Source organism: Tamandua tetradactyla, chromosome 19 (genome assembly GCF_023851605.1).
Source record: "Tamandua tetradactyla isolate mTamTet1 chromosome 19, mTamTet1.pri, whole genome shotgun sequence".
In the NCBI taxonomy this organism is placed as follows: domain Eukaryota; kingdom Metazoa; phylum Chordata; class Mammalia; order Pilosa; family Myrmecophagidae; genus Tamandua; species Tamandua tetradactyla.
This window is the reverse complement of record NC_135345.1, coordinates 2,187,235-2,204,425: the sequence shown is the minus strand read 5'-3', so window position 1 is coordinate 2,204,425 and position 17,191 is coordinate 2,187,235. Positions and strand designations below refer to the sequence as shown.

General features: G+C 55.6%; 1 protein-coding gene across 2 annotated transcripts in view; it reads right to left on the bottom strand.

Moving 5' to 3' along the window:
- Positions 1 to 17,191, bottom strand: part of CFAP99 (cilia and flagella associated protein 99) — a 38,844-nt gene that overhangs the window by 12,511 nt on the left and 9,142 nt on the right. For both annotated transcript variants that reach the window (XM_077136240.1, XM_077136241.1), the window contains exons 3-6: positions 9,509 to 9,653; positions 8,495 to 8,589; positions 2,221 to 2,333; positions 1,549 to 1,726 (exon numbers count right to left, since the gene is read on the bottom strand). In XM_077136240.1, coding sequence (XP_076992355.1) covers positions 1,549 to 1,726; positions 2,221 to 2,333; positions 8,495 to 8,589; positions 9,509 to 9,653 — 531 coding nt within the window. The remainder of the gene's footprint in view (positions 1 to 1,548; positions 1,727 to 2,220; positions 2,334 to 8,494; positions 8,590 to 9,508; positions 9,654 to 17,191) is intronic.

The window sequence follows — 17,191 nt, the reverse complement described above, 5'->3', positions numbered from 1 at the left end:
AGTAGGAGCACTGCTGTCCCACAGCGCACGCTGCAAAGCATACAGCTGTGGAGCAGGGCGGGGCATGGCAAAGGGCTGGACAGGGGCTGTGCCAGGCCAAGAGAGGCCAAGAGAGACAGACAGACAGTGACAGAGATGCGTATGGCAGTATGACCTGGGCCCTGAGGAGCTGGAGACTGAAATGCTGGAGATCCTGCAGATGGGGTAACTGTGGGGTTGCTCAGCAACAAGGCCTGGTTCATCTACCCACCCATCCATCCATCCAATCGCCCATCTATCCATCATCCATCCACCCACTCATCCATCCATCCATCATCCACCCATCTATCCGTCTGTCCATCCATCCATCCATCCAATCGCCCATCTATCCATCATCCATCCATCTATCCATCAGCCAGCCAGCCAGCTGTGTTTATCCATCCATACAATTATCCATCCATCCATTTACCCTTCCATCCAAGCATTCTTCCACCTGTGCATGCATCTATCCATCTAACAAAGATTTTCCAAGGGCCTGCTCTGAGCCAGGACTATGCCAGGCATTGGGAATACTGGGCCAAAAATGAGGTCCAGTGGAGAAGACAGGCAATAAATAGATCCATAGATAACTAAACAAGTATAAACTCTAATCAATGGTATAAAAAAAGGAGCTGGGGTTGATGAGAAGGAACATGAATGAAGGACTGAGTCAGCTGAGGGGTTCTTGGAAAGCCTCTCCTGGAAGCGAGGTTGTAATGAGACATGAAGAGGGTGGGGGTGGGATGGACCCCTGGGATGTCCCAGCACAATGACCTTGCCCTCCCACAGTCCTTAGCTCTGCTGGGGAGCAGACTGATTCTGGTTGTAGAACCCATGACCATCCAGGACACTGAGCCCCAGTCACAATGATCCAATCAGACTTCATTGGAACATTCTTGTCTTCGTGTCCTGGATGGTATAGCATACGGGCAGGAGGCCTGGATATTTTGCTATGATAAGAGAAGTTACCTATGAAGGGGCATAGGGTAGGGTAGAGAGACCCTCAGAGAAGTTACCTATGGAGGGGTATGGGGTAGAGTAGAGAGACCTTCAGAGAAGCAGAGCTTGAACCTTGATCAAACTGTGCCTGAAGCCTGCCCTACCCTAGCCCCGAAAGCGAGTGAGTTCTCTATAGCTTAAGCCATTTGATTTGCGTTTTCAGTTACCTGCAATACAAAGCATTCTGACTGATAATGCTGACTGAGAAGTCAGCAAGACCGAGAGGGAGGAGAGGAAGGGAGCGCAGGCAGAGGGGCTGATGTGCAGAGGCCCTGCGGTGGGGTTCGCTCCGGGAGACTGGGGGTCCCACCAGCAGGTGCTGTTGCCTGCCACAGCCCACACTGGGGACCTCTGGTGTGTGTGGTGGGGGCGGGGCCGCGGGCTTGAGTGTGGACTCCCAGCTCCGGGTGCAGAGGGGTCTGAGCCTGCAGTGGGAGGGGTGGGGTGGGGTCAGTGACCGCTCCTGGCCCAGCGGTCCTTCTGCTGGCCTGGGCATCCCGACGTGGTGAGCCTGCCACAGGGGACACTTACTGGTCTAGGCTTGGCCACGACTGGGACAGGCTTAGGCCTGGGGATGGCACGGGGCCTGGGCGCAGTCAGGCGGAATGCCCTGGGCTCTGTGGCCCTGGCCCTGGTCTTCGGGGGTGGGGCTGGGTGGGCCAACACCCTCTGCAGCTGCTCGACGAGCTCCTGCACCTGCGGCTGCCACCTTGAAGCGAAAAGGGGAGAAGTCGCCTGGGGTCTCCTCCTGGGCCCGGGGGTGCGGAGACTGGGCCCCTGGAGCAGGAAGGATCCCAGCTCTCAGGCGTGGCTTGGGGTGGGGTGTTAGTAGAACTGACAGCCCCTCCTTCTGAGGGCCTGCATCAGCATCCCCATTTCAGAGGCCGACACAGGCTGCAGGCAGTGGGGAGCATGGGGGGGGTCTCCGTGGAGGAGCTGATCTGGGCCTGCGGAGGGTCCCGGGGAGGGAAGCCGGGAGCGGGGGGATGCCGGCGGTTCCCGGAGGGTCCCCCGCAGCCCCACGGCTGGGGATGGGGCAGTGAGCTGCGTGGCAGCGAGTAGGCCACCACAGCCCAGGACACACGTGTCCCCTCCGCCCTGGGGCTACCACAAGCAAGCACCCACCCCTCATGGGGCCCAGGGAGCGAGAAAGGGGGAACGGGGCGCCTGAAGGAGGTGCTGAGGTTCCGGCCGCCTGCGCACCTCATCAGCGGGCCGATCCAGCTCTCCTGCACGTGGGACCCCTCGTAGATGAGGCTCCACTCGTCCTTGATCCACGAGCACAGGTTCACGGGGTTGAAGAAGAACCGGAGGAACTGAGGAGGGGCAGGGGTCTCAGAGCCTCTCCTGCCCCCTCGTCTCATGTGAGAGAGAGCCAGGCAGGGGGGCTCCCTGGGTCCCAGCCTCACTGCAGGAGGGTCAGGATTGGAGGGAAGAAAGCTCACCCCTGCACACCTGGGGGGGCACTGAGAAGGCAGGAGGCCCTGGGGACACACGCAGCCCAGCAGGGTCCAGTGGGCTGCCCAGGGTGGGGAGGAGCCGGCCCTCCCCGCGGGGGCTCCCGGGGTGTCTGTGATCGGCCCAGCCTGACCTGCCTGCCCCGCCCTGGAGCTGACCCAGCCAGCAGGCCGCGTCCTCGCTGTGGGGGTGGGGGCAGAGGGGGGCTGGCCAAGGGCACTGACCCTCCCCCCAGGACTGCAGAGACCCCACTCCCAGTGGGCTCTTGGTGGGGCAGCCACAGTAGCCTGCCTCCCCCAGGCTCGGCCAGTGGGTGGCCATGGGCACTTGGAGGCGCTGCCCACCCGGGGAGGACACTGGCATTCCCAGCACAGGGCTGGGGCTGGGTTTCCGGGCAGGGCCCGGTGTGGCACAAGCTGGGCAGACCTGGGTGTGCCCTTAGGCGGCCCAGACCTAGAGACCATGTGCATTTCCAGCAGCCGGGGGACTCTGAGGCTGTTCCCAGCAGCTCCTCCCCAGGCCAAGCTGATTTGGTTAGAGAAGACACAGGGAGGGTTGTGGGAAGATGACAGTGTAGGAGGCTCCAGGAATTGCTCCCTCCACCAAACAGCTGTGAACTGGCAGGCACTGCATGAATCGGCTATTTAAAAACTCTGGAGTCCAGCTGAAAACTGTGCAGCGTCCAGGGAAGAGCTAGAGGAGGAGGCTGGCGATTGTGGCAGATACTGATGAGTGCCCCCTCCCTGCAGCGGCCCCCACCCCCTTCCCTGGCCACGTGGTTGGCAGCAGCAGGCACAGCGGGGACTGCAGCCCGGGCTCCTGGGGCAGCGTGCAGGTGCCAGGGCGGGCTCTAAGGACCGAGGCCCCCAAATGCAGGGGTCTGTGGTCCGAAGTTGCTCATGGTCAGCTGCTGCAGAACTGGGGGCTGCTCTGAGGGTGGCCCTTGTTTCAGCCCGTTAGGCAGCAGAGAAGGCTCAAAGAGGTTGGAGCCGTCCTTGTTCGCGTTTCATCCCCTGCTTGGAGAATGTCACAGATGGGCGGCTCCCGCCCTTGGCTGCGACAGCAAAGCCTGCAGTCCCGGAGAGTGGGAGAACCAGATTTCCAGAGTCATAGCGATGTAATACTCAGGATGTTCAGTTCTCAACAAAAAATTATAAAGCACGCAAAGAAACAGGCAAAATGGCCCAGTTAGAGGAAAAAAAGAGAAATGCTCAGATGTGGCCTCTCTCTTTCTAAGTCCAACTCTAAAAGGGAAATCGCTGCCCTCCCCCTACGTGGGACATGACATCCAGGGGTGAACGTTTGCCTGGTGGTGTGGGAGATGACTCCCAGGGATGAGCCTGGCCCTGGCACTGTGGGATCAACAATGCCGTCCTGATCAAAAGGGGAATGTAACAAATAAGGTCTCAGTGGCAGAGAGAGTTCAAATAGAGTAAAGAGGCTACTGTGGAGGTCACTCTTAGGCAAGCTGCAGTTGGACACTGCTACCTACCATAACCTGCCAACCCCCAACCAAAACCATTTCAGCCAACCCTAAAGAACACCTAGGGCAAGACATAAGATTCCACAAGGGTTCCATGCACTCGGGTAACTTTCCAGAAACCTACAACCTCCAGATGGGCCCCTAGACCAGATAATTCCTGGAATGCAGAGGGCCCAGCCTCTCCAGAACATCAGCTAGTTCCATCTCCCTACCCTATATTAGTGACAGCCCCTTCCAACATGAAAATTTAGAATGGGCATAGCCCAAATACCCCTAAAGAGTGGGAGAAAGATCAAAGGTAATGGTGGACTTATACAGAGAAGGTAGGGTGAAATTTATTGCTTTTTTTGTATATATGTTACTTTTTACAAAAATGAAAAAAAAATTCTTCTAGCCTCCAGTGTTTTGGGGCAGCTAGAAGGAAAAATCTGAAATAGTGGAATGGTAATGCAAAGCAAACTGAAATCTGTTCTGTAACTACTTGTTGAAGTATACTATGAAAATCATTGCTTTTTCTTTCTTTTCTTTGTATATATGTTATATTTAACAATAAAAACATTTCAAAATAAATTGAAGTGTAAATATATTATAAATAAAAAGTAACAATAACGATAATGCTACTAATAAAGGCTATATATATAAATAAGGCGATATTGAGAAAAAAAGACAAAAAAGAAAGAAAAACCTAGGGAGATAGGGAGTGTGCCTGCCTGCACTTACCGCGCCTGTCCAGCAGGTGGTGCTCCCGAGGCGCACCCTCCTCTCGGGCTCCCGCCTGCAGGGACCAGCTGAAGAGATGGCATGCATGGCGGGGCGGGGGTGGGGGTGGGGGGATGGACAGCTGGTCCTGGCGGGCGAGCCGGGGGAGCTGATCCGCGCCCAGGGTGGGGGGAAGTAACTGCCCCGCAGCACTGGGCCTGATGGGACGGCTATCTGCCTCCTCCCAGGTCCCTGCGGGCACTGCCGGCTGCGGCGCTGCTCAGGGCGGTCTCCCCCGCCAGCGGCTGGGGCGGCTGGAGCGGAGGGATGGTCAGGCCCCCCCAGTCTGCACCTCCCCACGCGCCACCGCCCGCCCCCGTGGGGGATCACGGCGGACCCAGCCCACTGCTCTCTCCCGGTCCTGATCCCCTCCCCTGCCCCTCCCCCAAACACCCCGAAGACCCCCTTCACTCAGCCCCCAGGACGGCAGTCCCGGTGGTCCTCCCCCCGCCCCCGTCGCATCCCGCGGAGCAGGGGTGACCTCCCTCTGCAGCTCCGCAGCTCCCTCCACCTGTCCTTTTAGGTAATCGCCCACGGGGCTTTACATTGAGCTGTGAGCAGTTACAAGGCTTCGCTGGTGTTCTGCCGGGCGGGTCGCTCAGAGTGTGTGTTACAGAAAATCCAGAAGCCATGTTCTCTTAATCCAACCTCGCGGGGGCAGACTTGTTGCTGGGCGGGGTCTCTGGGTTAGAGTATTTCCCTGGAAATGTGGCCCTGCCCATTCAAGGTGGGTCTACTGGCGTCTTTAAGACAGCTGACACAGAGCTCAGATGCCTTGACACAGACACCTGCAGGAGGCTGGAGAGCCGACAGGGAAAGCCACCAGAATCACAGGTGAGAGCAACGCAACCAGAGCCAAGGACCAGGGGATGCCAGCCACATGCCTTCCCAGCTGACAGAGAAACCCCAGATGGAATCAGCCTTCTTGAGTGAAGGTATGCTCTTGTTTATACCTTAATTTGGACATTTTTATGGCCTTAGAACTGTAAACTTGTAACTTAATAAATTCCCGCTATAAAAGCCAATCCATTTCTGATTTATTGCTTTCTGGCAGCTATAGGACACGAAACAGATTTTGGCAGCAGAGAAATTGGGTTCTGCAATTAGCAAATACCAAATGTGTTGGGACAGCTTTTTATATGGATAAGTGGAAGGTTCTGGAAGAGCTGAGAGGCGGTGAATAGAAGAGGCCTGAATTGCTTTGAAGACTGTCGGTAGAAATGTGGACTCCAGAGGTACTTCTGAGGAGGCCTTAGACAGAAATGAATGTAGCACTGCAAACTGGAAAGAAGGCAATCTTTGTTTTAAAGTGACAGAGAATTTGGCAAAGTTGAGTCCTGGTATTGGATGGAAGGTGGAATGTGAAGGGGGCAAGCTTGGATATCCAGCTCAGGAAATTTCCCAACTAAATGTGGAAAGTGCAGTCTGGCTTCAACTTGCAGTTTATAGCGAAATGCAGCAGGAAAGAGATGAGCTGAGAGCTGAACTCTTGGGTACAAAGAAACCAGAAACTGATGGTCTGGAAAATTCTGAGCGTTTGGAAAATGGAAAATGAGACCCCAGAGAACAGTGCCCCACATGAAGATTTACCCAAACATGGAAGAACCCATCACCCATTTCAGCACAAAACAGTCTTGGAGATGGAGTTATCCAGAAAGGATTTGGGGAAATCCTATTGTCTGATGGTTTTGGCCCGTGTGCTGCATGCCACATCAACACATTTTTGCAAGATCTGTATGAATGGAACCACTGCCAGTCTGGACTAAAAAGGACAGAAAATGGACAGATTGAAGGAAAAATGACTTTAAAGGCAGAACCACGGAAGCCGAGGTCTGGAGCCCGGATATCTCAGGCCAGGAGAGTGGACCCTCCATGCACGGGAGAGGCCGAGTTCACTCACAAGCAGAGGGCGGGTCTTCTACTTTGCTGCTCAGGAAGAGTGCTGCCCCTCAGGTCTTGGAGGGGATGGGGCACATTCCCTGGGGACTGGGAGAGCCAGGCTGCCACCTCTGTGTTCAGAAGGGGTTGAGCATGTGCCCAGGAGATGGCAGGGAACCCGGGGGCTGCCCTGATGCCTGGAGAGTGTGGAGTCGAGAAAACTGTGGTTGCCCCAATGCTTTCCAACGTGGCAGCCCCCACCCCAGGGTTTGGAAAGGGCAGGGCTGCTGCATAGGCCCCTGGGAAGGGCGGACTGTTGGTCTCTCAGGCCCCAAGGATAAGTGACCCTCAGACCGTAACATCTAATGAGTTTGCCATGCTAGTTTTCATAACTGTTTGGGCCCAGTGGCCCCTGTTTTCCTTTCAGTTTTTCCCTGTGGAAATGGAAATGTTTATCCTATGACTTTCCCTCCTTTGTACATTGACAGCAGATAACTTGTTCTGAGTTTCATAGGTCCAAAGCCGTAGGAACATTTTTGCATTAGGACTGACCATGCCTGTAACTGCCATTGATGATATTTTGTATTATTTTTAAATTAGTATTGTATTTGTCTTGTTACTGAAATGGTTTAAGGCTTTTATGATATTGTGATGGAATGAATGTATTTTGAATATGGAAAGAACATGTCTTTTGGGGGCCCAAAGGGTCGAATGTGCTGGTATGAAACCATTGTGTGCCCCAGGAACCCCAGCTCTTCCAATCCAATCTGAGGGTGCCGGTGGAGAACTTCTGATTAGATTGTTTCCATGGAGACGTGACCACGCCCACTCAAGGGAGGTCTTGATTAGTTTCCTGAAGTCCTTAAAAAAGTTCAGGGAGAGAGAGAGAGGGAGCTCTGAGCAGACAGAGACGCCTGGGGATGCTGAGGGAGCCCTGTGAAATCAGAAGCCAGGGGAGGGCAGCGGACGTCACCACATGCCTTCCTGGGTGACAGAGGAATGCCGGGCTCAATTGGCCTTTCTTCAGGGAAGGAATCCTCTTGTTGGTGCCTTGATTAGGATGTTTTCACGGTCTTGGTATTGTATATTTGTAACTTAATAAATCCCCCTGTAAAAGTAACTCCATTTCTGGGATATTGCATTCTGGCAGCTTTAGCAAACACCGGCTTAATGGCTTGCTCTCACCTGCCCTGCTGGTGGTCAAGGCACTGGGTGAGCCCCCAAGTACAGCTCCCTGGGGTTGTGGCCCTGCTGGGTGTGCCTGCTCCAGTCCCCTTCTCGGTGTGGGGGTATGGGGACATTCCCATGCCCTGAACCCCACCCCCAGCAGAGCCTGCAACTCCCTCAGTGGGGGGCCTGGGGCCCTCCCTGCCTTCTCCAGTGATCTGCTCTCGGGGTCTGGCCCTCCCAGGCCAAGTAAGGAGGAGCAGGTTGGGGGGTTCCAGGCCTGTCCCCATCACTCATTTGCTGTGTGATGTTATGCAAGTTCCTTAACCTCTCTGTGCCCCTGCTCCCTGAGAGGGAAATGAGTACCGCAGGAGGGCAGCCTCAGCAAGCAGGTCCTTGTGCAAGCATGGCGCGCTGGCAGAGGATGCCCGGCCCGCAGTGACTGCTGGGTGGGAGCCGGCCAGTGAGGCAGGGAGGGGCAGGGCCGGGACAGGCAGGCTCCCGGGGCTCGCCCTCGTGGGGTGCCCATGCACAGGACCCACTTCCTCGGCCCCCGCAGGGAGGGGAGGCCAGGCTGGGCCTGGAGCTTGCTCATGAGGAGAAGGGCAGAAGGCCTTGTCACCCCCACCGGCATGACCGCCTGGGCCTGCGGGGACAGGTTAGACCCCGGGCAGTGAGGTGAGGAGGGCCGTGCAGCCCAGGGGGCAGCGCCTGCAGCCCGGGGGGACTCACCTTGTGCATCTGGGCGGGGGGCTGCGACTTGATGATCTTACAGAAGCGCGGGAAGCCGAGCTCCTCCAGTTGGAACGTGGCCAGGTAGCAGATCACTAGGAGACAGGGAGGCCCTGTGAGCGGCTCCTCCGGGGCTCCCCCTGCCCCCCCAGCCCTGGCTGCCCACCCAGTGGGGACGGGACCACATACACGGGCTCCTCTGGTGAGCTTTCAGAATTTCCAAAAGGTCCCTGGTCCTTTTAGATCAAATTTTAGAATTTTGGATTTTAGTTTATTAATTCTGAGAAATTTCATTTCCCCAAGGCCAAGTGGAGCTGGGCCAGGCAGTTCCTCTGCAGCAGGGACTGGGTGAGCAGCAGATGGGGTCTGGTGTGTGCCAGACGGGGTGTGGACAACCGTGGCTGGGGGATGGGGGAACGGAGGGGAGGAGGTCTGGGGGGGGCGGGGTGGAGAGGGGGCCAGGTGGAGTGGGCCTGGAGATGGGGCGGCGGGGGGAGAGGGTGGGGGAAGGGGGGAGAGAGGGCGTGGGGATGGGGGAGAGAGGGCATGGGGGGAGGGCAGGGAGAGGGGGGAGGGGGACAGAACGGGGAGGGGGTGTGAGTGGGCCCCACTGAGAGCCCAGTTCCAGCCGGGTGGGGACTGCTCAGCTCCACCTCCGAGCAGGCTGCATCACCCCCCACTCCCCCAACATGGGCACTAGCTGGGGTCCCCAAGACTGGGACACCCCCTTGGATGGAGGTGCAGGCTGCCCTGCCCCCCGATAACCCCCCTTGGGCAGCACACGGCCGTGGGCACCTGCCGGAGCCAGACTGGGCTTCGGGTCAGTCCAGGTGACAAGGAGGCCGGGTCACTCACTGAGGCTTCCTCCGGGACGGGGTGTCTGCCAGGAGGTAACCCCTCCATGGGCCCCCCACTGTGCAGTCCTGGGAGGCAGCGGCCTGAGGCCGCCGGAGGGGAGTGCACCATCCCCAGCCCCCCCACCCCGAGGTGGCTGCACCCAGGCCGGGCACCCACCCTCGAAGAGGCTGTAGTCGGAGCCCAGGCAGAGGTGCCCGTCGCGCACGTAGAAGGCGTCCACCACGACCCGCAGCAGCGGCCGGTGCTCCAGGCACCCCGACAGCACCCCCAGGATGAAGTCCCGCTGCGGGGCGCCCAGCGCCTGGGAGGAGGGCCAGAGAAGGAGGGGGCTGTGTGACCTCAAAAGGTGAAAGGCAGCCAAGGGCAGACTGTGGGCCGCTGCCCCCCAATGGCACCCTCCAACTTGGGGACCCTCCCGGGGCTCCCTGGGCGGCTGACAGTGAGGTGGCCACAAAGACAGAAATGGACACGGACCCCAGGGCAGCCGGTAAGGTCCCCGGGAGGACTGCAAGGTGCCCACAGCAGGGGGTGGGGCTCGCGCTGCCCTGTTCACATTTGGGACGTTTTGGGGATTGTATCCTGGGCATGATGCCACGTGTTACCTTTACAAAAAGGTTTAGAAAGGAAGAAAGAATGAGACGATCACATGTTGCCAGCAAAGCAATGGCAAATGCTGGGAGGATGATGTCAAGCTTTTCCAGAAAGCAATTTAGAACTCTGTTTGCAGAAGCTTATGTTTTCCAGACCTTTTAATCCAGTCATCACACTTCTGGGAATCTAAAGAAATCATCCAAAGTATCCAGAAATACTTTGCAGGAAACCCCGGCAGGCGGGGCCTCGGGGCCCTGGGGCACAGAGGTGGAACGGGAGTCAACTAACTGCCCGACAAGAGGGGAATGGCTGGGCCAAACAGCACGTCTACGCCACGCTTGAGGACAGTGCAGCCACGGAAGGATGATGCGGAAAGTATACGGAGATGACAAAACAGTCAGTGCACTCGAAAACAAACACCTCAGCCAGGACCCAAGGACTGTGGCGCTGGCTTTTACCCTCTGCTCCTGTCATATCTCTATAGATTGCCTTACGATCAATGTGTTCTACTTCCTTCATAATTTTACCGTTATAATATTTTCCCTTTGGCTAGCCATTCCTTTTAAAAGATTCTTGATGTATTGGGCCACGGTGGCTCAGCAGGCAAGAATGCTTGCCTGCCATGCCAGAGGACCTGGGTTCGTTTCCCGGTGCCTGCCCATGTTAAGAAAAAAAAAAAAGTTTCTTGATGTGTCAAACTATTTTCTCAAAAGTCTGTGCCCAAATCAACAGCAGCAATTACCTAATTTAACTTGTATGGTCAATTCAGTTGAATACCATAAGCACATGAAACCTGAATAGGGTGCAAGATCTTATTGGCTTGTCCAGGTTAGTGTGATGCCTCGATATATCCCAGAGTAATTTGGACAGTGAATAAAGGAGTATTTGCAAAGTTCACTTGGGGAACTGGGGAGAAAGGAGGAATTATCAAACTTCCCCATCTGGGAAATTCCTGATATTCTCACAAGCAGTGGGGACAACCAGTTCCATAGGCTGAGCCCTTGATCTTGGGGTTCACCCCTATGAAACTTATTCCTGAAAAGGATGGGCTAAGCCTACTTATAATTATGCCTGAATCACCCCCAGAGAACCTCTTTTGTTGCTCAGATGTGGCCTCTCTCTCTCAGCCAACTCGGCAGGTAAACCCACTGCCCTCTCCCCTACGAGGGACATGACTCCCAGGGGGTGTAAATCTCCCTGGCAATGTGGGACAGAAATCCTACAATGAGCTGGGACACAGCATCGCAGGACTAAGAAAGCCTTCTTGACCAAAAAGGGAAGGAGAGAAATGAGACAAAATACAGTTTCACAGCTGAGAGATTCCAAACAGAGTCAACTGATTATCCTGGAGGTTATTCTTACACACTACATAGATGTCCCTTTTTAGTTTATGGTGTAATGGAGAGGCTGGAGGGAAGTGCCTGAAAATGTAGAGCTGTGTTCCAGCAGCCCTGATTCTTGAAGGTAATTGTATAACCATAGAGCTTTTACAGTGTGACTACGTAACTGTGAAAACCTTGTGTCTGATGCTCCTTTAATCCAGGGTATGGACAGAGGAGTAAAAAAATGTGGATAAATAAATAAATAAATAATAGGGGGACAAAGGTTAAAATAAATTGGGTAGATGGAAATACTAGTGGTCAATGAAAGGGAGGGGTAAGGGGTATGGGATGTATGAGTTTTTCCTTTCTTTTTCTGGAGTGTGCTGGTTTGAAAGGAAATATGCCCCCTAAGAAAAGCCATGTTTTAATATAAATCCCATTTCTTAAAGGTAAAATAATCCCTATTCAATACTGTATATCTGAAACTGTAATGAGATCATCTCCCTGGTTGATGTGATTTAGTTAAGAATGGTTGTTAAACTGGATTAGGGGATGACATGTCTCCACTCATTTGAGTGAGTCTTGATTAGTTTCTGAAGTCCTATAAAAGAGGAAACATTTTGGAGAATGAGAGATTCAGAGAGATTCAGAGAGAGCAGAACGAGAAGCCACAAGAAGCAGAGTTCACCAGCCAGCGACCTTTGGAGATGAAGAAGGAAAATGTCTTCCAGGGAGCTTTATGAAACAGGAAGCCAGGAGAAGATGCTAGCAGATGACACCGTATTGACCATGTGCCTTTCCACTTGAGAGAGAAACCCTGAACTTCATCGGCCGTCTTGAACCAAGGTATCTTTCCCTGGATGCCTGTGACTGGGCATTTCTATAGACTTGTTGTAACTGGGACATTTTCTCAGCCTTAGAACTGTAAACTTGCAACTCATTAAATTCTCCCTTTTAAAAGCCGTTCCATTTCTGGTATATTGCATTCCAGCAGCTAGCAAACTAGAACATGGAGTGATGCAAATGATTATGGTGACGAATACACAACCATGTGATATTGTGGGCTACTGATTGTACACTCTGTGGGGACTGCTTGTGTGTGCAGATTGCTCAATAATAATATTTTTTAAATCAACTTACAGTAGCTAATGCTCAGCGATGCAGAGCCTGTGGCTAAACTCTCATCAGCAGTAGCATGGAAAACATTTTTTCCCCAGTCTGATATATAACGTTGGTATTCCATTATTTTAGTTTGAGTTTTTTTAGTAGCACTGAAATTTTCATTCCTGTTTACTGGGCATTTGCACTGTCTTTTCTGGAGGAAGAGTCACCAAGTTAGGCTCTTGGCTAACGTTTTTATTGGGATGACAACATTCTTCATTTTTATGAGCTCTTTATATATTACGCCTGCAGACATGGTCACTAATGTGGTGGGTATTTGTTGCAAGTTTGTCAGCTGCCTTTTAATTTGGGATGTAATTTTTTTGGCGTAGACAGCATATAAAGGGTTTACATTTTTTAAGGCCGAATCAAGTGCTGTTTTCCTTTGGGCCTTCTTCCCATGCTCTGATGCACACCCGAGGGACGCACACCCGAGGGAAGCACACCCGAGCGACGCACACCCGAGAGACGCACACCCGATGGAAGCACACCCGAGCGACGCACACCCGAGGGACGCACACCCGAGGGACGCACACCCGAGTGACACACACCTGAGGGACTCATACCCGAGGGAAGCACACCCGAGGGACGCACACCCGAGGGACGCACACCCGAGGGAAGCACACCCGAGGGAAGCACACCAGAGGGACGAACACCCGAGGGACGCACACCCGAGGGACGCACACCCGAGGGACTCACACCCGAGGGACGCACACCCGAGGGATGCACACCCGAGGGACGCACACCCGAGGGAAGCACACCCGAGGGACGCACACCCGAGGGAAGCACACCCGAGCGAAGCACACCCGAGGGACGCACACCCGAGGGAAGCACACCCGAGTGACGCACACCCGAGGGAATCACACCCGAGTGACACACACCCAAGGGAAGCACACCCGAGTGACGCACACCCGAGGGAAGCACACCCGAGTGACGCACACCCGAGCGACGCACACCCGAGGGACGCACACCCGAGGGAAGCACACCCGAGGGACGCACACCCGAGGGAAGCACACCCGAGCGACGCACACCCGAGGGAAGCACACCCGAGGGAAGCACACCCGAGGGACGCACACCCGAGGGAAGCACACCCGAGGGACGCACACCCGAGGGACGCACACCCGAGGGACGCACACCCGAGGGAAGCACACCCGAGTGACGCACAGCCGAGGGAAGCACACCCGAGGGACGCACACCCGAGGGACGCACACCCGAGCGACGCACACCCGAGGGACGCACACCCGAGGGAAGCACACCCGAGGGAAGCACACCCGAGGGAAGCACACCCGAGGGACGCACACCCGAGCGACGCACACCCGAGGGACGCACACCCGAGTGACACACACCCGAGGGACTCACACCCGAGGGACGCACACCCGAGGGACGCACACCCGAGCGACGCACACCCGAGGGACTCACACCCGAGGGAAGCACACCCGAGGGAAGCACACCCGAGCGATGCACACCCGAGGGACGCACACCCGAGCGATGCACACCCGAGGGACGCACACCCGAGCGAAGCACACCCGAGGGACGCACACCCGAGCGACGCACACCCGAGCCACGCACACCCGAGCCACGCACACCCGAGCCACGCACACCTGAGCCACACACACCCGAGGGACGCACACCCGAGCGAAGCACACCCGAGGGACGCACACCCGAGCAACGCACACCCGAGGGACGCACACCCGAGCGAAGCACACCCGAGGGAAGCACACCTGAGTGAAGCACACCCGAGGGACGCACACCCGAGGGAAGCACACCCGAGTGAAGCACACCCGAGGGACGCACACCCGAGGGAAGCACACCCGAGTGACGCACACCCGAGGGAAGCACACCCGAGGGACGCACACCCGAGGGACGCACACCCGAGTGACGCACACCCGAGGGACTCACACCCGAGGGAAGCACACCCGAGTGAAGCACACCCGAGGGACGCACACCCGAGGGAAGCACACCCGAGGGAAGCACACCCGAGTGAAGCACACCCGAGTGATATCACCTGAGTGAAGCACACATGAGTGATGCACACCCGAGTGACACACACCTGAGTAACGAGGTAGCCCGAGGGTCCCACATAAACCCCAAGACCCAGTAGAGCTTCGGTCCCACCCTTTGCCCTAGGGCTGCAGCCCGAGTCCTGCACTGCCCCTGGGGTGCTGGTGGTTCCGCTATGAGATGCAGAGGAGCGGGGTCCGGGGAGGGAGAAACAAAACCCAGCATTAGGGCCCCAGCCCAAGCCCCATGGCAGCGAAAGGAAAAACCTAAGCTGGTTCCCATTTCCTGGGAGTGCTGAGCTTGCCCAGGAAACCCAAGCTAAACCCAGCTGCTCAGTCCCAGCCCTGCACCCACCCCCAAGAGCTGCACCCTGGCCAGCAGGCAGGGCCCCCTCACTCAGGGGGAGCGCCCCAGATTCCGGGCCAGCTTTGGCCACCGAGGACAGAAGGGCTGCAGCTGCCTCTGGGCCGGCCCAGGGTGGGTGATAAGCTCCCAGGGAACCCGCCACTGGGCTGGGGGCCGGTGGGGCCCGGAAGCCTGCCAGCTGCTCAGTTCCCCTGGGCACTGTTCCCGCCCCCAGCTGTCTGCTGGGACCACAGGGATACTGTGTGTATGGGGGGGGGAGCCCGTAATTCCCACCACCAACCCAGGGGCCATGGCGCCCGCACCAAGTCCCTCCCCCACCCCTCCCCCCACCTAACACAATGCTGTTTTGGGGGACGGTGTACTGCACCTAAGACCCTGCCCAGTGCCACCTCCCCCCGTGGTAGAGCCGTGTGCAGTCTATTTGTTTTTTTTAAAGCAGATAGAAAATGCATTGAGAATGCCCGAGAGAGGACAGGCGGGCAGAGGTGAGGGAGGCAGAGGTGGACAGCGTGGGGCCATTTGCTGCTATAGCGTCGCTGTACGCCCCTCCCCCCCCTTGTTCTGGGCTTCCTTGTTCCCTCCCTCCTCCCCAGGGCAGGGCCTGCTGGTAGAGGGTGCACCTGGGTGGGTCGTTGGCTGTCCCCCTTCTCGGCAGAGGACTCACTCAGGTGGGGGGCATTCTCAGAGATATCTCTTTCCTTGAGGCCTGACACTTTTAGAAGCTTGCCCTCTGCTTAGCCAGCCACCGCCTGATTCTCACCCTGCATCTTTCCCCACCCCTCCCCCAGAGAGTTCTACTCCTCTCAATCTAAAGGGAATTTGGGCCGACACTGTGTGCAATATTAATCAATGAGAGTCAATGGCAAGTTGTTACATGTGGCCTCCAGGAAAGTAGCTTTAAAAAGAGACAGATTCAGCTGGCACATGCCTGGTACTCATGGTCTTTCCCTCGTCTTACCCGGGATGTGGAGGCAATACCTGAGATAGGGCAGCTATTTTGGAACAATGAGGCAAAGGTACATGCTAAGAATGACTAAGGAGAGAGGAAGGAGAATGAATTCCTGACAGCACCACAGAGCTGCTGAACCCACTGAACTTATCCTGGACTGCCTGTCTGAAGACAGTGGCTTATGCAAGCAAAGGCCCCTCTAATTTTCTTTAAGCCACTGCTTTTCTGGATTCTGTTACAGGCAAACATTGTTCCCTAACAGATACAGGTCAAAGAAGATAGTTCAGAAAAAGAAATACATATCACTTCAAAACTCATGAAAATATAACACAGAAACCCAGATTATGATTCTACTAAGTGCCTTTTCCCACCAATTCACTGGCAAAGATAAAAACGTCTGATGGCGAAGGCGCAGGAAAACAAGCCTTCTCTGCTTCCTGGGAGAATGCCGACAGGTAAGATTTCCATGCAGAGACAAACGGCAAGATCTATCAATATCACACAATCTGGCCTGTCACCTCCATCTCTGGGACTTAACCCTGGGCCACCTGACAGCCCCACTATGGCCTGTAGGAGTCAACGATAGGAAACGTCCCGTGGGCCCATCGGCGGGGTTGCTTAGGTGAATCAGGGCTCAGCCAGGCAGCAGGACGAGAAGCCCACACACTCCACACCCACGGAGGGCAGAGCATGGGGTGACCTTCAAGGCACTGTCTTTAATGAAAAAAGACTTATGAAATGCTACCCTTCTGCCAAAAAAACCCCACAAAAACAATTTTAAAAAAGGTACATATGGGGGGTGCAAGGGTAGTCCAGTGGTAGAATTCTCACCTGCCACGTAGGAGACCTGGGTTCGATTCCTGGCCCATGCACGTCCCCCAAAATAAAAAAACTAGCAAAACAAACAAACAAAAAATTCAACAAATGGTGCTGCAATAATGGGGCACTCACATGGAAAAGTAGAATAATAAAGTAAGAAAGGTACATAAGCTTGTCAGATCTGACAGCTCTGCAAAGGGGCCTCAGCCGCCTCAGAAGGAGCACAGGACACTGGCCTCCGCTCACCTCTGGGTGGGCAGGCGCGGGACACAAACCCACCCTGGGCTCTGTTTTGAGACTCCTGGATTTTGAATCATGTCAATACAATCAGGTATTTTTAAATATATTAAATTAAAAATATATCTCCTGGCCCCAGGTTTCCTTTGAAACAAATCAAGGGAGCAATGAGAACTAGGCATCCGGGTCTGCGGGCACCTCCAGTGCACCCACGGGGAGGGGTCTGGGGGGCCACCCTCATCTGGGGATCTCGGCCAGGGTTCCCCGGTCCCTGCAGCCCAGCTCCAAGCCCTTGGCCATCTTGGGCCCTCCTCTCCCCAGCCTCCTGGACGAGCTGTCCCCTCCTTCCCCAGCCCACCGCAACTGCCATCCCTGTCCCTCTAGGTGGAGGAC